General features: G+C 49.1%; 1 protein-coding gene and 1 pseudogene across 5 annotated transcripts; one reads left to right on the top strand and one right to left on the bottom strand.

Moving 5' to 3' along the window:
* Positions 1-17: 17 nt before the first annotated feature.
* TCFL5 (transcription factor like 5) lies at positions 18-20253 on the bottom strand. Of its 5 annotated transcripts, none has more exons than XM_055265426.2 (6): positions 19480-20253; positions 18594-18780; positions 17854-18016; positions 15840-16083; positions 13423-13564; positions 18-982 (listed from the first exon to the last, which is right to left on the bottom strand). In XM_055265426.2, the coding sequence occupies exons 1-6, from the start codon at positions 20112-20114 to the stop codon at positions 860-862; spliced, it is 1494 nt and encodes a 497-aa protein (XP_055121401.1). In that variant the 5' UTR covers positions 20115-20253; the 3' UTR covers positions 18-859. The 5 variants fall into 5 exon arrangements, with proteins under 5 accessions (XP_055121401.1, XP_055121402.1, XP_063490247.1 ...); XM_055265427.2 differs by having other exon boundaries at positions 196-982; positions 15840-16080; positions 19480-20239; XM_063634177.1 differs by lacking the exon at positions 18-982 and adding an exon at positions 3478-5675 and having other exon boundaries at positions 19480-20243.
* On the top strand, positions 4864-5107 carry LOC129474279 (diphthamide biosynthesis protein 3-like; annotated as a pseudogene).
* Positions 20254-22497: the final 2244 nt, after the last annotated feature.

The raw sequence follows: 22497 nt of genomic DNA, 5'->3' as shown, positions 1-22497 counted from the left end.
AATGACTGGCTACAGAGTAACAAAAAATAAAGAATTTAATGTACAGTAAATTCTCTCCCATACAAAAGTCTAGTCTGATGTTTTGTGTACAAACTCACATCTCCAATTAACAGTATTTATTGAGGGCGACTTTGTATTGCACTAACGTCTATTGCTATTACCTGTGGTGATAAATAAAGCCACTCATTTAAAAACTCAATTCCAAACACCACAGTTTATTACACATGAAGTAATGACTCTTGGTATGAAAATGTGGGCATTTAAGCATCTACTGTGACAATATTTCATTTGTGGACGAAAGTAGCTTTAAAGCAAGTATCTGGAAAATTTTTAGCACAAAGGTTTAAAATGGTCCTGCATGTTGCAGTATAGCACCACGTGACTCAGAATCATTACAAGGGGGTGTGATATAACAAATGAAATAAAATTTCCAAACTGTTTTTAGTTAACAATTTAACTTGTTCCAATTGCTAAAGGGGCATATTTAAAATGTAAATAAATAAAAAGCAGCGTACTTTTTAAGATTAAAGAAAGTACAAAGGATGTCAATTTTTTAAGTTATCATCATGTTAAGAAAACATGATGGAATCAGAGCATTGAGAAAATGCTTACTAATTATTGCTAATTATTAAGATGGCTTCATCCCCAAATGGTCTAAGAGGACAATCATGGATAAGCATTTGGTTCTAGATAAATATTTTTACAAAGTGTGCTCTCGAAGTCCCTACCGGAGTCCCGTCAGCTTGAGTCACGCCCTGTTTGAGTCAGGCCATCCGAGCAGAGTTCCAGGGTTGCAGAAAACGTGCATAGATCACGAAGGAATGGCTGTTCACTCCCAAAGGATTCCTGTGCAGTCCGATCACTTGATCTCCATCGAGGGGCTACTCTGTAGACTGCCCTGTGCAGGACAGGTCACCAAGGAGTCCGGTCTGGTCAGCTTTAGCCTTCGGCCAGTTTTACCGCAAAACACACTCTCAAATTCCTAAAGTTAAGAAGTGATGGTTAATGTACTGAATTAATTGACATGAAAACTGCTATCTTCCAAAGTGCAAAAGGTTAAAATTAAGAGCTAAGTAAATGACTTTAAAATACGCTGTTTTAAGGCATCATTCACAAACTTGTGTCATACCTCACAAGGGGATTTATGTAATAAACAGATTTGAACTTTTTTTTTCAAATAGCAGTTACACTGTACACGTACTTTTACTTAGTTTTTCCAATACTCAGAATGTCTGGCCACATTGTATTGATTTTATTGTGGTAAAATATACATGACATGAATGTTTCAACCATTAACAGGCCCTAGCTAATAAACCTGTAAACCCAGCATTTGAGAGAAGGTAGAGCGTATATATTAAACATTTCAGGCTGGGTGCGGTGGCTCATGCCTATAATCCCGGCACTTTGGGAGGCCGAGGTGGGTGGATCACCTGAGGTCAGGAGTTCAAGACCAGCCTGATCAACATGGTGAAACCCCGTCTTTACTAAAAAATACAAAAATTAGCTGGGCATGGTGGCAAGCATCTGTGAACCCAGCTACTTGGGAGGCTGAGGCAGGAGAATCTCTTGAGCCTGGGAGGTGGAGGTTGCAGTGAGCCGAAATCATGCCATTGCACTCCAGCCTGGGCAACAAGAGTGAAACTCCGTCTCAAAAAAAATAAATTTTTAAAAAGTTTCAACCATTAGGCCGGGTGCGGTGGCTCATGCCTGTAATCCCAGCACTTTGGGAGGCCGAGGCAGACGGATCACCTGAGGTTGGGAGTTTGAGACCAGCCTGATCAGCATGGAGAAACCCCGTCATGTACCCTAAAACTTAAAGTATAATAATAATAAAATAAAAAATAAAAAAAATACAAAATTAGCCAGGCGTGGTGGCACATGCCTATAATCCCAGCTACTAGGGAGGCTGAGGCAGGAGAATCCCTTGAACCCGGGAGGCGGAGGTTGTGGTGAGCCGAGATCGAGCCATTGCACTCCAGCCTGGGCAACAAGAGTGAAACTCTGTCTCAAAAAAATAAATTTTTAAAAAGTTTCAACCATTAGCAAGTCAGAGGTATCTACCCCCATCCCAGGGCGACTCCCTTGCCCTCTGCACTGCCACCCACTCAGGGTTCCAAGGCCAGCACGGTGGAGGTGCTGCTCGCTGAGACGGCTCTGTCCTTGGGGAGACCCTGCCAGCAGGGTGGGGGTGGGGTGAGCTTGCTCCTGTCACACCACCTGTCTTTTACAAAAGGCCTCCATTATAATGGTGGGGTCAGTCTCAACCTCCCAAAGGAGAGACCGAGACGAAGAGAGAGGCACAGGTGACGGCCCGATGACAGGCGCCAACCACCACGGGCAGAATGTGGAAACGTCTACATGACAAATCATTCCCTTTTCAACAAATGAACGGTGAGAAAGAAAGGAAGGGGGAACTATTACGGGTTAAGATATATTTAAGAACTATCAACCAAATGCGATGTTTGGATCCTGATTCAAATGAGCTGACTACAGACACCTGTGGGCTCACGGGAGCTTCTGCTCAGATTCGGGAAGGAGACTCACAGGTGGGTAAAAAGGACTGAAGGCATTCAGGAAGGAGACTGATAATGCGCCTGTGTTTTTAAACAGGCTTTTTCTTTCTGAAGATGTATTTATGAATGAAATGGTGTCTGGAATTGTTTTAAAATAATTCAGTGGGGGTGGGAGGGTGAGAGTATAGGTGAAACAAGCTGATGCCTGAAACCGAATTAGAGGGACCTGGGAGTTCATTTTTTGTGCACATTTGAAAATTTCCGTAAGTTTGTTTTAAAACATAGCATTCTACACGATTAAATCCAGGTTTATATATTTTTTATTGTGGTATTAAAATATAGAACAAAATTTGCCTTTTAAGCATGTGTAAGCGTACAGTGGAGCAGCGTGAAGTCCATTCACAGTGCTGTGCAGCCACCACCACCACCTTTTCATCACCCTAGACAGAAACTCCGTACCCATTAAACACTAACTCCACACCCGCTCCGGCCCCAGCCCCCGGCACGTACCAGTCCACTTTCTGTCTCTATGAATCTGACGGCTCTAGGTGCCTCATTCACGGAATCCTGCAGGGCGTGCCCTGTTGTGACTGGCTTATTTCACTCAGCATAATGTCCTCAAGGGCCATCCACGCGGTAGCCTGTGTCGGAATTTCACTCCTTTTCATGGCTGCATAAGGTTCTGTTGTGTGCTTGTAACACATTTGTTTATTCATTCATCTGTTGGAGCACACGAGTTGTTTCCACCTTTTGGCCACTGTGAAAGGTGCTGCCATGAATATTCACAGAAAAGCATCCATTTGGGTCCCTGTTTCACCTCTTTGGGGTTTATGCTTCTCTGGTGATTCTGTTTAACCTTCTGAGGAGCTGTCATACTGTTTTCCACAGTGGCTGCACCATTTCACACCCCCAGCGGCAATGCACAGGGATTCTCATTTCCCCACATCCTTGCCAACACTTGCTATTTTCTGTTTGTCGGTTTTTTTTTTTTTTTTTAAATAGCCATCCTAGTATGTGTGAAGTAGTATCTCGTTGGGTCTTGATTTGTATTTCCCTAATGACTAACAGCTTGGCGCATTTTTCATGGGCTTATTGGCCATCTGTGTATCTTCTCTGGAGAAATGTCTATTCAAGTCCTTTGCCCATTTTTGAGTTGTGTTGTCTTTTTCTTGGACAGGGTCTTGCTCTCTCAGGCTGGAATGCAGTGGCACATCCACGGCTCACTGCAGGCTCAGCCTCCCAAGTAGCTGGGACTACAGGTGCGCACCATCACGCCTGGCTTTTAACATTTTTCTTTTCTGTTTTTTTTTTTTTTGAGACCGAGTCTCACTCTGTCACCCAGGCTGGAGTGTAACGGCATGATCTCGGCTCACTGCAACCTCTGCCTCCCAGGGTTCAAGCAATTCTCCTGCCTCAGCCTCCTGAATAGCTGGGATTACAGGCGCCCCCCACAACGCCCGGCTAATTTTTAGTAGAGACGGGGTTTCACCATGTTGGCCAGGCTGGTCTCAAACTCCTGACCACAGGTGATCCACCCACCTCAGCCTCCCAAAGTGCTGGGATTACAGGTGGGAGCCACGGTTCCCAGTCTGTGTAGTCTTTTTGTTGCTGAGTTGTAGTTAAGTTTATAGTTAATTCAAGTCCAGGAGGACATAAGCACCAAGGATTTAACTTCCGAATCATCTGAAGTGGCTGTAACATTCCACCCATCCACTTTTAAGCAACTTTCCAACCAAGCAAGCTGCCATTTCCAACTACTATGCACACTCAGAATCTACACCTGCATATAAATATACTCATTTTCTTCCCAATTTTTTTTTTTTTTTGAGATGGAGTTTCACTCTTGTCGCCCAGACTGGGGTGCAATGGCACGATATCGGCTCACTGCAACCTTTGCCTCCTGGGTTCAAGTGATTCTCCCACCTCAGCCTCCTGAGTAGCTGGGATTACAGGCATGTGCCACAACGCCTGGCTAATTTTTGTATTTTTAGTAGAGACGGGGTTTCATCATGTTGGCTAGGCTGGTCTCGAACTCCTGACCTCAGGTGATCCACCCACCTCGGCCTCCCAAAGTGCTGGGATTACAGGCGTGAGCTATGATACTCGGCTTCTTCTCAAATTTTAAAAGGTTTTAGGATGCAATTTAAGATGACCCCACATTTTGATAATTTCCTATATTCTGACACCTAAAGCCTACATATAAAAAACACTTGCCTATTTGGCAAGACAGAATTCACCTTTTAGGATAATTAAATGAAAGTCAGAGCCTGGGCCGGCTCTGGCGAAGTTAGACGCTCGGAGCTGGTCTTGGACTGCCGGGTCGTCACCCCTTCAGCGACCCCCGCTGACCATGGCAGTATTTCACGACGAGGTGGAAATCGAGGACTTTCAATATGACGAGGATTCGGAGACGTATTCCCTGCCCATGTGGAGATAACTTCTCCATCACCAAGGAAGAGCTGGAGAATGGGGAAGGCGTGGCAATGTGTCCTAGCTGCTCTCTCATTATAAAAGTGATTTATGACAAAGATCAGTTTGCGTGTGGAGAAACAGTCCCAGTGCCTTCAGCCAACAAAGAATGAGTTAAATGCTGAGGAAGCCTTCAGGAATCCGAATCCTGAACAGCTGGAAATGAGCCCAGATAGAAATTTCAAATGCAAAGCTCCTGGCTTCATGGAGACAACCATTTGTGATTTGCTGTTCTGTAGGCCTGTTGTGGATTCTTTCCATCAACTGCTGATTTCATCTTCAGGAAGCAAGTCCATACATGACGTATCTAGAGTTTGTGCTTAGAACCTTAAATTGGAAGCGTTCTTAATTATCCATCTAAATTTAAAAGAAGATAATTTCAAAAAAAAAAAAAAAAAAAAGGAAGGAAGGAAGAAAATAATCATCCTCAGACGACATAACCAGGCACTCGCGAGATCTTCTAAACTATTTTCACACAGTGATGAGGCTAGTCCCGGCGTCCGCCTTCACTATGAACAGTTGAGCAGAGGCAGGGTTAAGTTGTGGTTCCATCTGGACCTTGCAGGGCCCGCCCACAACCCGTCTCCTGGGAGTTGGGGCAGCTGTGAAAGAGAAGGGCAGATCCCTTTAGTCCTCCTCAGCTGAGCCCAGGCCAAACACATGGTACTGATGGCATCGCACTTCAATCTGCGTCTATTTGCAACAGAACATATGTGAAATAGTTGAGCTTTAAAGGAATTTTTATAACATCAAAACATATTGAGATGACAATGTACCAAAGCAGATACTCATATTAGATTTGTGAATATGAGAAGAATAACAATAAGACAGGCGTGGTGGTGAGGGGCGCCTACAGTCCTAGCTACTCGGGAGGCTGAGGCAGGGGGATCACCTAAGCCCCAGAGGACGAGGCTGCAATAAGCTGTGGTTGCACCGCACTCCAGCCTGGGTGACAGAATGAGAGCCCCTCGCTGAAAAAAAAAAAAAAAAGAGAGAAAGAAAAAGAAAAATACCAACAATTTAAAAAAAAATTCTTAGTAAGAAAAAATAAACAGCTCTAACTATATGTCAGGAAAATATACCAGGGAGTTATTAAGAGGAAGAAAGAGGCCAGGTGCGGTGGCTCACGCCTGTAATCCCAGCACTTTGGGAGGCCGAGGTGGGTGGATCACCTGAGGTCAGGAGTTCGAGACCAGCCTCACCAACATGGAGAAACCCTGTCTCTAATAAAAATACAAAATTAGCCGGGGTGGTGGCGCATGCTTGTAATCCCAGCTAGTCGGGAGGCTGAGGCAGGAGAATTGCTTGAACCCAGGAGGCAGACGCTGTAGTGGGCCAAGATCGCGCCATTGCACAGCAGCCTGGGCAACAAGAGTGAAACTCCATCTCGAAAAAAAAAAAAAAAATTACAAGCTACTTAGAACTGAGAAACAATGAAAGCATTGTGTCCTAACCTGTGAAATGTTTCAAAAGCACACCAGGACAAATTTACTATAATGCATTGATTAGAAAACAACATAGACAAAATAAACTTCCAACCCAAGATACCAGAAAAAAATAAAACTTCAAGAAGGAAATAATAGAAATAAGGTTTTTGGATAATAAAGATAAAAGCAAATTACGATGGAAAAAGCACTACCACTGACCCCACACAAAAAACCAACAAAGTGAATGACTGAGCCCCAGAAAGACTCCAGCACGGCCCAGGCCAGATGGGTACAGCGGACCAAGGAGCTCAAGGAGCTCAGGCGGCCAGAGGTAAGGAGGCATAAACTCATTAGGACAAAGAGAATGGCTTTTCTTTTTCAAGATGCTTTATTTTTAAAACAGGTCACAACACAGCGTTCGGCTCATTCTGCCACAAACAAGCTACAAACGCTTGCTCTGCAGCCGAGAGGCCCTCCAGTGGCCATGTTCAAAAACAGAATGAAAATCCGTATGTAGGCCAGGCGCGGTGGCTCACATTGGTAATCCCAGCACTGTGGGAGGCCGCACTGTGGGAGGCAGAGGCAGGCGGATCACCTGAGGTCAGGAGTTCGAGACCAGCCTGGCCAATATGGCAAAACCCCATCTCTACTAAAACTACAAAAATTAGCTGGGCATGATGGTGTGACTAAACAGCATGGGAGGCCATGGTCACAGGCTGCTGGGAATGGAGCCAAGAGAGGATGAAGTGGCTCAGGAGGTACAGACAAGCACCGGGGAGCCGGGCAGCCAAGGAGAGCGGAGAAATGGGCGGTTGCCAGTACAGGACACGAGGTCCAGGGAGTTCTCACAGAAGGATCATGGGAGAAGTCACAGCGTGTCCGCAGGAAAGTAAAAGGGACAGGCCAGTCCGAGTCTGCAGCAGGGCCTGACGCCAGACAGCACGTGAGGGACAGCGACACCGGGGCCTGATGCAGATGGCAGGGAGACACGAAGTGGGACTCAGCCACCTGCTGGTGTGAAGAAGGGAGGGACAGACACCACAAAGGAGGCCCCAGGTGTGGCTGGCACCTTCAGGGCCCCCAGCGTGCAGGGGCGTCTCACAACAACTAAACACAACCAGCGCCCAGACGCCATCCCGACTGGGGAAAAAGTTGTAGTGGGCACTATTGAGACAGCAGGCAAAATGTGAATAACGGTCTTGCACCAATGCTAAATGTCCTGATTTTCATCGTTGTGGTATTAAAAAGTAAACAAAGGGGCCGGGCACGGTGGCTCAAGCCTGTAATCCCAGCACTTTGGGAGGCCAAGGCGGGCGGATCACCTGAGGTCAGGAGGTCGAGACCAGCCTGGCCAACATGGCAAAACACTGTCTCTACTAAAAATACAAAAATTAGCCGGGCATGGTGGCACACATTTGTAATCCCAGCTACTCGGGAGGCTGAGGCAGAAGAATCGCTTGAACCCAGCAGGCGGAGGGTGCAGTGAGCCGGGATCACGCCACTGCACTGCAGACTGGGTGACAAGAGCGAGACTCCGTCTCAAACAAAAAAAGTAAACACTGGGCCGGGTGTGGTGGCTCATGCCTGTAATCCCAGCACTTTGGGAGGCTGAGACAGGCGGATCACGAGGTCAGGAGTTCGAGATCAGCCTGGCCAACATGGTGAAACCCTGTCTCTATTAAATACAAAAATCAGCTGGGCATGGTGGCTCAATGGTAATCCCAGCACTTTGGGAGGCTGAGGTAGGCGGGATCACTTGAGGTCAAGAGTTTGAGACCAGCCTGGCCAACATGGTGAAACCCAGTCTCTACTAAAAATACAAAAATTAGCCGGGTGTGGTGGGCCATGCCTGTAGTCCTAGCTACTCGAGAGGCTGGGGCAGAATTGCTTAACCTGGGAGGCAGAGGTTGCAGTGAGCTGAGATGGCACCACTACACTTCAGCCCGGGCGACAGAGCAAGACTCCGTCTCAAAAAAAAAACCACAGAAATATTTAAGTATAAAGAAGCATGGTGTCTGCAGCTTACTATCAAATGGATCCCAAAGATACCTGGAGAGCAACTGGAACTGGCAGGGAGAATGGAGAAACCCGGACAGGCCTACAAAGAGCTCTTTGTACTGTTCTTGGCAATTGTTCTGTAAGTTTGATATGACACCAAAATTTAAAATTACCAAAAGTAAATAGAGCCATCTAAACCCAGAATGTGGGGCATTCTCTAGACAACCGGCCTCATCTCTTCCAAGCCTCAATGCCATAGTTAATAACTGTGGGTGGGATTCTTGTAGCTTAAAGAGCTTGAAAACTGTCATCAAATGCAGTGTATAATCCATGGCTGGGTGCTGGACTATGGAAAAAAAACAGCTATGAAAGTCATTTTTAGAACATTTTGGCTGGTGTGGTGGCTCATGCCTATAATCCCAGCACTTTGGGAGGCCAGCCTGGGCAACACAGCAAGACCCTTTTGCTATAAAAATTTTAAAAAGTGGTCAGGCACGGTGGCTCATGCTTGTAATCCCAGCACTTTGGGAGGCTGAGGCAGGAGGATCACTTGAGCCCCAAAGTATGACACCAGCCTGTGAAACACGGCAAAACCCCATCCCTACAAAAATAAAATTAGCTGGGCATGATGGCACACATCTGTAGTCCTAGCTACTTAGGAGGCTGAGGCAAGAGGATTGCTTGAGCCCAGGAGGCAGAGGCTGCAGTGAGCCATAATCATGCTACTGCACTCCAGCCTGGAAGACAGTGAGACCCTGTCTCAAAAAAATAAAACAAAATAAAATAAACATTAAAATAAAAAAATTAGGTATGGTGGCAATAAAAGAACATTTTGGGCAAATCTGAATAGTCTGTGCATTAGAGGATATGAAAAAGACTTGTCATCACCTTGGTGAGGCATGATCATGGCACTGGGATTCTGTGGAAGGCCCGTCTTTCGGAGATTTATGTAGAAATATTTAGAGATGAAGGTTCGCGTCTATAATTGTCTTTGAAATTGTGCGTGTGTACAAGTAAATACGGTAAATGTTCATTGCTGAGATTGAAGCATGGGTGTATAGGTGTTCACTGTAATTCCTATGTTCACTAGAAAACGAACAGGAGGCTGGGCGCGGTGGCTCACGCCTGTAATCCCAGCACTTTGGGAGGCCGAGGTGGGCGGATCACGAGGTCAGGAGATCGAGACCATCCTGGCTAACACGGTGAAACCCCATCTCTACTAAAAAATACAAAAAATTAGCCGGGCGTGGTGGCAGGCACCTGTAGTCCCAGCTACTTGGGAGGCCACTCCAGTCTGGGTGACAGAGTGACACTCTGTCTCAAAAACAAAAAAAAAAGAAAACAAACAGGAAGTGAATCACTGATGGTTGACGCCGCCCTGCCCTCACCTCATACTTGTCTATCCCCTGCCTCCTGATGTCTCCACCTGATGCCCCCAGAATGCCGAGATCCTGCTTCTCTGAGTCTTCCCTCTTTAGCCCCATCCACCCAGCCACTGAGGCCAAACCCTGACGCCTTTTTCCCATCACACCCCCCAACTGGTACCGCCACAAACACAAGAAGCCTCGTGCCTTTCTTTCTCCCCAGCGCCGCCCCCTGGCAGCCATCGCCCGGCCAGCCACATCTCCCAGCTACTGCACACTCCTGATTTCCACTCTCACGCCGGCTCAACTCCTACTCCCTAGCGTCTGGTGACCCCCAGCAGTGGGGTGATATGGGTCAGGTCACGTCACCCACTGCCCAAAGACTGCCAAGGCCCCCAACCCTCAGGACTAGCGGTCCACCAGTCCCCAGCCTGCCCAGGGGCCCTGCCCAGCAATGCTGGCTGGCAGGCAGGCACTCCTCAGATCCTGCAGCCCCCAGGTCCCGGCTGCCAGCTCCCTGTCATCATTGGGCCTTGGTTGGGCGCCTCCCTCGACTACCCAATCCAAAGCAGCCCCCGCAGTCAGGCCAGCTCACAGCAGCATCCTCTACCCGCAAGGCCCTGCTCCCGCTGTCTTCACGTTTACTCGTCCCCCACCTCCCTCCGTGCCAGACATGCCTCTGTCTTGCACAGGGTACCCCAGCACCTTCAGCAGTGCCTGGTCACACTGGAAAAGACCTGCTGAGTGAAATGTGTACCAAAATTATGTAGAGAAATCACTTAAAACTCTCATGTATTGCGTCTTTAAGGACAAAAATATGCATGCAAGTAAAAGGGGGAAGTCACTAAAGAAACAATTAAGAACCCATGTGTTTCGGCTTTTTTATGTTCTAATTCCCTGAAAAAATTGTGAACTGACTTGACCTCAGCCTATTTCTTGCTGGGTCTAATAATGTGACCCAGAAGTAATCAGATTCAATGTAATTACATTTCAGAAATATTCAGCAAACATAATGTATGTAAAGTATCATATCCATAAACATTTGGTCTACTTAATCTTTGACTATACATACAATTAACATTTTTTAATTTCAAAAATTATAAATGCCTTCATCTTATTTGAGTAAATCAGATCAATCATGATTTACTAATAGATAAACAAAGCCAAAACATTAAAGCATTTTTTACAACACAAAAGCTTTATTTTATCAAAACAAATCAACAGTCTACCTCTAACAATAATCTTCAAGAGTAACTGCATTGTAAATAACCACAAATGATCCCATCAGAACACATTTAACATAGTATCGCTATAGAACGCAATTAAACGTATAATGTAAACAAAGAACTTAAATTATGCAACTCACAAGATGTAAAGGTCATGTGGACATAGAAAACGGACAGAGACAAGATAAACTATTGCCTGGCGCTCAAGAGAAGAGCTCTCACTCAACACAGCCCAGCTGCAGGGCACCTCTCTCTAGCCCCACGACGTAGACACAGGAGCCCTTCTTTTGAGATGGAGTCTCGCTCTGTCACCCAGGCTGGAGTGCAGTGGCGCTATCTTGGTTCACTGCAACCTCTGCCTCCTGGGTTCAACAATTCTCCTGCCTCAGCCTCCTGAGTAGCTGGGACTACAGGCGCCATCACGCCTGGCTAATTTTTGTATTGTTAGTAGAGACGGGGTCTCATCATGTTGGCCAATCTGGTCTCGAACTCCTGGCCTCAAATGATCCACGCGCCTCAGCCTCCCAGAGTGCTGGGATCACAGGCATGAGTCACTGCGCCAGGCCTGGGAGCCCTTTTTGAAAGAGGTCCTTGTTTGTTGCAGCAACCTCAGCTTGTTCTCTAGTCAGACTCCTGCCTGGGTCACCAGCAGCAATTCTCCCACAGCTTGGACCAGGTACAAAGTCAGGACCCTGTGGATCTATTTCACTAAGGTCTGCTCACTCCTAGAGGGCCAAAGAGCCACTGACCCTGGCCACTGCAACGCTGAGGCCAGGACCTGGAACTCGGGTCCCCCAAAGGCAGGGCCCAGGACCCTGGAACTCGGGTCCCCCCAAGGCAGGGCCCAGAACCAGCCCTGTGACTTGACACCTTCTTCCTTTTGGGCCACTGAGGGGCTGACTGAACTCCCGCATTCAAACCATAAGTCTGGTTTCAGCCAACCACGATGGCTTGCTGCAGGCCACTGCCACGACCACACAGACAGGATCACGGCAGGGTGGCTGTCCTGAGGGACTGGATATGCTGGCGCTAACATGCCAGCTCCTCCCTAGTCACCCAGTCCACAGAAGTACAGTCACCCTGTCCACAGAAGTATATGCACCCGGTCCACAGAAGCACAGTCACCCGGTCCACAGAAGTACAGTCACCCAGTCCACAGAAGTATATGCACCCGGTCCACAGAAGCACAGTCACCCGGTCCACAGAAGTACAGTCACCCGGTCCACAGAAGCACAGTCACCCGGTCCACAGAAGTACAGTCACCCGGTCCACAGAAGTATATGCACCCGGTCCACAGAAGCACAGTCACCCGGTCCACAGAAGTATATGCACCCAGTACACAGAAGTATAGTCACCCGGTCCACAGAAATACAGTCACCCTGTCCACAGAAGTATATGCACCCGGTCCACAGAAGCACAGTCACCCGGTCCACAGAAGTATATGCACCCAGTACACAGAAGTATAGTCACCCGGTCCACAGAAATACAGTCACCCTGTCCACAGAAGTATACGCACCCGGTCCACAGAAGCACAGTCACCCGGTCGGCAGAAGTATATTCACCGAGTCCGCAGAAGTATATTCACCCAGTCCACAGAAGTATAGTCACCTAGTCCGCAGAAGCATGGTCACCCGGTCGGCAGAAGTACATTCACCCAGTCCACAGAAGTATATTTCTTATTAACCTGCTGGGTGTATCTGAAGTCCAGATCAGACTATATTTGACACTTACCTGCATTTTTGTTTCTCTTTCTTTTTTGGAGTGGGTGGGGGTGGGGCAGGGTCTTGCCCTGTTGCCCAGGCTGGAGTGCAGTGGTATGATCTCAGCTCACTGCAGCCTCGACCTCCCTGGCTCAACTGGTCCTCCCTCTCAGCCCCCACCCTGAGTAGCTGGGACTACAGGCATACACCACCACACCAGGCTAATTTTTGTACTTTTTAGTAGAGATGGGGTCTTGCCATGTTGCCCAGGCTGGTCTCAAACTCCTGGGCTCAAGAGATCCTCCCACTTCAGCCTCCCAAAGTGCTGGGATTACAGACGTGAACCACTGTGCCTGGCCAGTTTTTTGTTTTTTCTATTCTTGCTTTTATCCCTTTCACAAGTTTTTCTGAGGGCAAAAATCATGTCCTACACACCGTCAGCCCCAGTGCAATATACCGTACAGAGCAGGTGCCCAATTTGCTATCTGACAATTGCCTCTTCACAGTCATTTATACACTGAGTGTAACACATGTAGGCTGTGACTATTACTTTAATAAATGACAAGTTATATCATTAATGAGCAGAGCTTTGTTCATACTGGACTTAGTATTTGATGTTAGATTCCAGGAAACAAAGGATAGTTTGAGTTATCCTTAGGAAAAAAGAGGGACATTGATAAGTAAAATTTGTAAAATTCTGAAAATCTACCTGGCCTACCACCAACCTTTTTAAGAGAATCTCCATGTCTTTCCTGGATGTATTTCAGGAATGCTGTGGTCCACTGCAGAGTTGTGGCCTTGTCAGTCTCAGCATTGCAGAACGGCACTAAGAGATTCAACTCATCACAGCAAATGCGGATTCTGCGCCTACAGTCAAAACCCAAAGTCATCACCAAGAGAGGCCGGAGCAAAACAAACATGTAAAAGGAAGTGTCTCACGGTAGCACTTGAGGGAACCAGAGCTTGTGAAGCCTGGCCACTGAGTGCTACGGAAGCGCCCGTCACCACAGGAAGCCCCACGGCTTTGCCACAGCCTTGTCTACAGAGGCAGCTACTGCCTTCGGGAGGCCAGAGCATCCTTGGGTGCCCTTGGCGGGTCCATGACCCACACGCTCCCGAAAGCTTTCCCTATTTACTTCTCACGGGCCAGGTTCAAGTCCTTAGATTAGGGATGGCTCCAAAGCCCCTGAAACTGGAAGCAACATTTTGTGTCTGACACCTTCTTCCATCCGGACCACTGAGGGGTCCAAACTGGGCAGATAACTCTTTCATTCAAGACTGATATTACTTGCCCTTCATGGGCTAAATACCCTACCAGGAACTCATGCACAGCTTTCTCCAAGGGGCCCTGATTCAGAAAGGATCATGGCCCAACACTCTGTTAATATTCTGAAACTTGGTCTTTGTAGAGATAAACAATTGGAGTCTTATTAGACTATTTCTTAAACTTTTACATATTACATTCAGTAACATGCAAAGTCCTAAACAAGCAGATACTGAGCAACTTATTCAATATGGCCCTTGTTACTCATCTTCACACCTGTGTATTTAGAACTTTAATCAGAGACTTTGCCGGTAAAACAGCAGCTGGCATTTACTAGGTGCTTTTCGACTTCCAGGCATTGAGCCGAACACTCTTTACGCATCAGCTCATTGAACTCTAACCACAAGTCTAGGCAGTAGAGCTAGAAGTCAAACTTTCAAACTGTCAACATATGGTGTCGGGCTTTCCACATAGCAGGTACTCAATAAATGTCTATTAAATAAATGTCGGAGCAAGCAAAATGCCCTTCATAATTCACAGTAGGTTGAGGCCCTCAGTTAGTCTATGTGTATAGAAGTATCATAAAAAGATACTAGCTGGCTTTTTAATTTTCTTTCTTTGGGGGATGGGTCTCCCTTTGTGGCCCAGGATGGAGTGCAGTGGCATGATCACAGCTGATTACAGTGCTGACCTCCCAAGCTCAAGCGATCCTCCCACACCTCAGCCTCCCAAGCAGCTGGGGCAACAGGTGTGCACCACCACCACTAGTATTGTTGGTTTTTCTTTAGAGACGGGGACTTGTTATGTTGCCCAGGCTGGTTTCAAACTCCCGGGCTCAAGCAATCCTCCCACCTCGGCCCACAGCCATGAGCCACTGCACCCTGCCCTAGTTTGAATAGATCCCTTTAAAAGAAATTGCCATGCCAGGCACAGTGGCTCACGCCTGTAATCCCAATACTTTGGGAGGCCAAGGCAGGCAGATCACGAGGTCAGGATATTGAGACCACCCTAACACGGTGAAACCCCGTCTCTACTAAAAAATACAAAAAAATTAGCCAGGCGTGGTGGCGGGCGCCTGTAGTCCCAGCTACTCGGCAGGCTGAGGCAGGAGAATGGCGTGAACCCGGGAGGCGGAGCTTCCAGTGAGCAGAGATTGCGCCACTGCACTCCAGCCTGGGCGACAGAGCAAGACTCCGTCTCAAAAAAAAAAAAAAAAAGAACCAGGCAAAACTTGCAGAACTCAGTTGGCTGGTAAGCAGCAGTTACCATAACAGGCTGACCACTCTCCTCAGAAAAGCCTGCAGTCAGGGCTGGCCCTTAGTGGAGTCTGCGAACCTAGATTCGGGGACTTAAGAGTGCCCCCAGAACCTACAGTGTGCAAACAGTATGGTTGACACTGAACACCTGCTCTCCTTCTGGGAGACTGGACTGTGGTTGCATGCATGGAGGGAGTGCCTACGTGACATGCCCCTGGTCTCTAGCGAGCTTTCCCGGTTGGCAACACCTCACCCACGTTTTCAGACCACATGGCTGGGGGCATGAGGGGCATCTTGCCTGACTCCACAGGGCACGCTCTTAGAAGCTTGCACCTCATCACCTGCCTTCTCCCCATGCGCCTTTGCTGATCGCACCTGGCATCCTTTCTCCATAGTAAGTCACAGCCTGAGAGTGACTGCATGCTGAGTCCCGGGAGTCTTCCTAGTGAGCCAGCGAGCACACAGTCTGGGGGATCCTTGATCCATCTGGGAAAGTTAACGATGCTCCTACTTCCTTTATTCCCTCTGAACGCAGAAATGGCTAAGGATCATTTATCTGTGATAACCACGTATGACTAAGGTAATCACATGAGCCAGCCTGACAAGCAGTCGCACATATTACCTTCTATCTCTTTCCATTCGGTTATGCCTCTCCCTACGCTGAGACCTTCCTCCCTGGGGCCCACACTGGGCCTGCTCCCCCAGGTTTGCCTGTGAGGACTCCGAGGGCTGCCAAGTGCCTTGTGTGGCGGTGGCACCTTCACCCACATTCTGAATCTCTCCAAGGGCTCTTCGCTCTACATTTGTGTCCAACTGACGCATTCTACTCCGACTCCTCTTCAGTGCTTGTTTGCATAGCGCTTCTTCTTTGCGAAAGAAGAAAAAAGTGGTTTTTAATATTTTATTCTTATCTCAATTAATGCTGAATACAGTTTTGGCCTTTTCAATCCAAGATATAAACATTATTGGGTTGGCCGGGCGCGGTGGCTCACGCTTGTAATCCCAGCACTTTGGGAGGCCGAGGCGGGCGGATCACGAGGTCAGGAGATCGAGACCACGGTGAAACTCCGTCTCTACTAAAAATACAAAAAATTAGCCGGGCGTGGTGGCGGGCGCCTGTAGTCCCAGCTACTCGGAGAGGCTGAGGCAGAATGGCGTGAACCCGGGAGGCGGAGCTTGCAGTGAGCCGAGATCGCGCTACTGCACTCCAGCCTGGGTGAAAGAGCGAGACTCCGTCTCAAAAAAAAAAAAAAAAAAACATTATTGGGTAAGCAGCACAGAGAACCGAACCACAAAGAGATGTACTAATGCAGTTATTCAGCATCAGCAGGGAACCTCATGAAGCCCAAGCCTATTTTATACAATGAAACTGAACAAGAATCAATCACATTAAATACGTCTTCTAAGTGCTATGCAACCAATATGACCTCATCCAAAGTCCCTCTTTTTAATCAACAGTTGTTATCTATGAATACAGAAAACAAGGAAGTTGTTTACTTTTTCTAAAGGTCAGAATGGGGGAAAAAAAAAAACCACCTGGACATATTTCCTCCCAAAAATCTTTTCTTTATATACAATTATTCTAAGAACAAGAAAAAAAAACAATTATTCTAATATGACAGTATTTTTACTGCAATGCTCAGAACAAAACCGAAGCAGCGTAAGTGTGTGCCCTCGCCTCAGAAGCGGCTCTCCTCCCCAAAGCAGTAAGAAGTAGTGTCCAAGCTCTTCTGCTGCCTAACAGGCTATGCCACGTGTGCATACGTGGAACTGTATCCATCAAATAAATGCAGGCACGTGACTGGCAGGTGCACTCACGTGCACACGTATGCCACACAAAGCACACATTTCAGAAAGATGATGAAGCTTTCAGCAGGAGAGAGAGGAATTCGGTCGTTTTGGTGACATTTTGTTCCTTAACCTGAGTAGTCAGCACAGAGGCTGCTTTAATACTCATCTTTGTATCTTACAAATGTGAACGTATACTTTGGCATAAAATTTCATACGGAGGAAAAGGAGTGACTGACACGGGAGAGGGCGGTAGCTCTTCATCCCGTCCTGTCTTCACCAACTCTTGGAAAGCTGAGTGTAAGGAGTGTTCTTTTTATCAGGTCACTTGACAAATCACTGTTGCCCAGGGAGGAAGAGGCTATGCAGGTTAGCACAGCAGTGCCTTCAGCAGTGACTTTATTTCCAAACTTTCCGAATCACCTACGGCCTCTCCCTGGCAGCCCAAGGTCCTCCTATTAGCAACACCTATCCAAAGGCTTTCGGCAGATGTTAGATGACTGCCTCAGTCATGGAGTATAAAATAAGGAAAATAAAAAACTATAAAGTACTTTCAATAACTTGAAAATAACTGAAAATTTATGTAAGTCTATCACTTTACTGTTAAGAAAAGGCCCTCAAACTCAACGTTCTCACACTAAGATTAATTATGTTTGAGAATCAGAATAATGTTTAACGTGAGAAGACGGGGAAGCGGATGGACGGATCCCTGAGATACACAGACACCTCCAAGACTGTTTCACATGTGTACAAACCATCTGTCTCCCCTGCCCCCCACGGCCCAAATGCCATCAGCCACAGGGCTCTGTCAGAAGAAAGCTCCCACTACCTGCTGCTTCATCGCTTACCTCCCACTTTAATCCAAACTTGCTCAGGCAAAGCTTTGTTCCTACTACCTAACGTCTGTTTAGTGGATTCAATTTCTTGCTGATAACAGAAAGAAAATGCTCTAGGCAATCCAATATCCTGGTGCTTGGCAGCTTCAAGTATAGAACATGAGTTACTAGAACTCTGGAAAAAAACGAAGCAACAGGAATTTTATCAATATGTGGCTTAATCTCCTCTTCACTGCACAAGTAAAACGCACTTAACAAACATCAAAGCTACTAACAGGTAATTTGAAGAACTTTAGTTGCACTGAAGATTTTAAAATATTCCCATACCACATACTCAACTTTCACAGTTTTTTTTTTTTTTTTTTTTGAGACAGGGTCTCACTCTGTCGCCCAGACTGGAGTGCAGTGGCGCAATGTCAGCCCACCACAACCTCCGCCTCCCAGGCTCAAGCGATTCTCCTGCCTCAGCCTCCTGAGTAGCTGGGATTACAGGTGTCCGCCACTACTGCCCGGTTAATTTTCGTACGGGGTTTCACCATGTTGGCCAGGCTGGTCTTGCACTCCTGACCTCAAATGACCCACCCACCTCGGCCTCCCAAAGTGCTGGGATTACAGGTGTGAGCCTCGGCGCCCAGCTTAAAAGGTTATTAAGCTCACTGAAGGGAAAAAAAATACCTGGGACCTAAGCAAAATAAGTTAAAATTCACCCATTTAATACAAAAGAGCAAAGCTTCAAAAATCATGTTCCCTACCTGTGTCTGTGAAACATTAGAATTTCCACTAGTAGAGCAAGCATTTGTAGTAAACAGTGGGTATGTAAATTGCAAAGCAGTAGTTGTAGCAGCAGTTTTATTTTTCACTAATGTTGTACATTTGTTTTGTTGCTGATGAAGAGGAACATTCATTAATTCAGATGGATGTCGAATAAGAGCTACCAAACTGCCAAGACAAAAGAAAGCCCAGAAGTGTTAGGAATACGTAGCAGACAAGCATCCACCATCCCACTCTCATGGCTCTGGCCAGTTTTTCCAGACAGCAACTCAACTCTCATCCTGGAAATCTCTACACAACAATTAGCAACTAGCGCTGCTGTGGAAGTCCTCCCCTTCCTAGGGAGGAAAAGCAAAACTGCGCCACCTCCCTGCTCTCATCACACCCTGACACCAACCTCACTTTGCCATCCTCCAGTCCGACCACGATGGCCAACTACAGGCTGGGATGAGCAGAAAACTGCGGACTCAGCCCCTTCCGCAGCCATCCCTGAGGGTCACCAAGGGGGGGCGGCTGCATGCTAGAGCCTCATTTTAGAGCTCAAAGCCTGCAAACCCCGGTCGGCCCTTCCTAGGCTTCCCTGACATCTAAGAGTGCCATCCAGAGCACACGGTTCCCAGGAATTCTGCGCGCTCGGCCCCACTCTCCAGGCGGGGCCACTGAGGCGGGGGTGTTTAGTTCCTGGAAGTACCTGCTCCCCGGGGCCCGCACAGCGCACACAGCCTTTCGGGGCGGCCCCAGACCCGGTGAGGTCCGCGCCCTGTGCCACCGGGAGGGCAGGCTGGGGGCGTGCACAGCGAGGGCCCCCTTTGCCTCCGCCCCGGCTTCCACCCGGGCCCCGCCAGCCCCCGGCCGCCGGGCACGCACTTGTTGAGCGCCACGCCCGGCTCGGGGGGCTCGGGGCCGCGCGGCGCGGGCGGCGGCTCGGCGGGGATGCTGTTGAAGCGGTCCTCCAGGCGGACGCGCACGGCCGGCTTGGCCCGGGCCTCGGGTGCGCCCTCGGGTCCAGCCGCGCCCGCGCCCTCCTTGGCGGCGCCGTCGGCCCGGGCCCTCGCTCCGTCCCCGCTGCCAGACGTCTTCTCCGCCGCGCCCGCCTCGCTCAGCAGCATCATGCGCAGCTCCTGGAAGTCGATGTGGCTCAGGCAGGGCGCGTCGGCCGCCAGCGCGGACGGGCATAGCACGGGGTACACGGGCGCCGCGCCCCCCAGACCGCCCGCCGCGAAGCCGCCCGCGCCTGCGCCCGGGCCCGCCGCCGCCAGCAGCGCCGAGTTGAGGCGCGTCTCGAGCTCGCCGTCAGCCGCCGCCTCCATGTGCGAGTAGAGGATGTGCTGCAGCTGCGTGTACTCCACCTCCGTCATCTCCACCAGGCTCAGGTCGGTGGTCGTGAAGCTCAGCCCCGGCTCGCCCAGCGCCGCGTCCCCGCCGCCCGCGCCCTCGACGCCCGCCTCGCCGCCTGCCGCGCCTGCCTCCGGCGGCGGCTCCCGCGGTCCGGGGCCCGACATGGCGGCGCGGCGCGGCCCAACGGCGGCGAGGGCGACGCGGGCGGCGGGAGGCGGGAGGCGGGAGGCGACGCCCGGCCCGAGCACTACTCTGCGCCGGCCACAGCTGGCGCGCCGTTGGGGGAGGGAAAACCGCTGAGTGCCGCGCACAGCGCCTGCGCCGCCCCGCCCCGCAACGGCAACCCCACCCCTGCGTCAGCCCCGCCCCCACGTTACCCGCCGTCCCCGGTCCCCCCCCCGCCCAACCGCCCTCACGCCCGGCCCCGCCCCACGTCGGCGGCTCCTTGCGCGGAGGGCCCGCCCCCACGGCCAGGCCACGCCCCCACCCCCAGGCCACGCCCGGTTCCCAGCCACGCCCCTGCTGCCCGGCCATGCCCCGCTGAGGCCCGGCGACGGCGGCTGCGCTGGAACCAGCGTGATACCTACGCGGTGACACCTTGGGGAGAAGCCACGTCCGTGCGTGCACGTGCGCCCCATTATAGCCGCAAGAGTGAAGACGTGAAAACAGCTACCTGGACCCACAGTGTCCAGGCCATCCGCCTCATCCGCGTAAAATGCACAGCGCGTGGCCGGGCGCGGTGGCTCATGCCTGGAATCCCAGTACTTTGGGAGGCCGAGGCGGGTGAATCAGGAGGTCCGGAGATCGAGACCAGCCTGGCCAACATGGTGAAACCCCGTCTCTACTAAAAATACAAAAATTAGCTGGGCGTGGTGGTGCGCGCCTGTAATCCCAGCTACGCAGGAGGCTGAGGCAGGAGAATCACTTGAACCCGGGAGGCGGAGGTTGCAGTGAGTCGAGATCTGGCCACTGCACTCCAGCCTGGGCAACAGAGCGAGGCTTCATCTCGAAAAAAAAAAAAAATGCGGCCGGGCGCGGTGGCTCACGCTTGTAATCCCAGCGCTTTGGGAGGCCGAGGCGGGCGGATCACGAGGTCAGGAGATCGAGACCACAGTGAAACCCCGTCTCTACTAAAAATACAAAAAAATTAGCCAGGCGAGGTGGCGGGCGCCTGTAGTCCCAGCTACTCGGAGAGGCTGAGGCAGGAGAATGGCGTGAACCCGGGAGGCGGAGCTTGCAGTGAGCCGAGATCGCGCCACTGCACTCTAGCCTGGGCGACAGAGCGAGACTCCGTCTCAAAAAAAAAAAAAAAAAAAAAAAGAAAAAAAACCGAAGGCTGGTTCTTTGAGAGAATCAATAAGACGTATCAACCTCTGGCCAGACTGAGCAGGAAAAAAGAGAAAAACAAATGACCAGAACCAGGAATAGGCGGTGACAGCAGTAAAGATTCTAAAGATATTGGACAGGTGCGGTGGCTCATGCCTATACTCCCAGCACTTTGGGAGGCCAGGGTGCACAGGTCACTTAAGCTCAGAAGTTTATAACCAGCCTGGGCAACATGGCAAAACCCCATCTCCACAAGAAATACCAACAATTAGCCGGGCGTAGTGGCGCATGTCTGTGATTCCAGCTACTTGGGAGTCTGAGGTGGGAAGATCACTTGATCCCGGAAGGCAGAGGCTGCAGTGAGCTGTGATCATGCCATTGCACTCCAGCCTGGGTGACAGTGAGACCCTGTCTCAAAAATAAAATGAAGAAAAAAAGCTTCTGTAGATATTGAATGTATATTAAGGGGCTATTATGAACAACTTTATGGCAATAAAATCAACAACTTAGACAAAATGGGCAAATTCCTTAAAATACATAAATTACAAAAGCTCACTCAAGAATAAATAGATAACTTTAATTTCTCTGTATCTGTTGATAAAATTGAATTGGTAATTAAGGACCTTCTCATAGAGAAAACTCCTCTAACAGATGTCTTCACGAGTGAATCCTACTAAACATTTAAGGAAGAAATAATATCAATTCTACACGAACTCTTCCAAGAAACTGAACAGGAGGGGATACTTTCCAAAGCATTCTATGAGACAAACATAACTCTGATATCAAAACCAGACAAAACAAAACTACAGAGCAATATCTGACAGGAGCAAAGATGCAAAAGTTATTTTTATTTATTACTTAAAAAAAAAGTTTCAAGAGACAGGGTCTTGCTCTGTCACCCAGACTAGAGTGCAGTGGTGTGCTCATGGCTCACTGCAGCCTCAATCTCATGGGCTCAAGCGATCTTCCCACCTCACTGCCTCAGTAGCTGGGACCACAGGCATGCCAGAATACCTGGCAATTTAAAACATTTTTTTTGTAGAGACAAGAGCCTTGCTATGTTGCCCAGGCTGGTCTCGAATTCCTGAGCTCAAGCAATCCTTCCACCTCAGCCTCCCAAAGTGTTGGGATTACAGTTGTGAGCCACCATGCCCAGCCCAAAATTCTTTTTTTTTTTTTTGAGACAGAGTCTTGCTCTGTCGCCCAGGCTGGAGTGCAGTG

This window comes from Symphalangus syndactylus, chromosome 24 (assembly GCF_028878055.3).
Source record: "Symphalangus syndactylus isolate Jambi chromosome 24, NHGRI_mSymSyn1-v2.1_pri, whole genome shotgun sequence".
NCBI classification, from domain to species: Eukaryota; Metazoa; Chordata; class Mammalia; order Primates; family Hylobatidae; genus Symphalangus; species Symphalangus syndactylus.
This window is presented reverse-complemented; position numbering and strand designations above follow the sequence as displayed.

What these genes read in the sequence shown, in the direction of transcription:
- TCFL5 (XM_055265426.2), bottom strand. Translation starts at nt 20,114, where the DNA reads ATGTCGGGCCCCGGACCGCGGGAGCCGCCGCCGGAGGCAGGCGCGGCA. An exon ending in CTAATGTTTCACAGACACAG is followed by an intron (nt 18,017 to 18,593) that starts GTAGGGAACATG and finishes GTTTTTTTCCAG; the next exon opens with AGTTCTAGTAACTCATGTTC. An exon ending in ATGGAGATTCTCTTAAAAAG is followed by an intron (nt 983 to 13,422) that starts GTTGGTGGTAGG and finishes TCTTAACTTTAG; the next exon opens with GAATTTGAGAGTGTGTTTTG.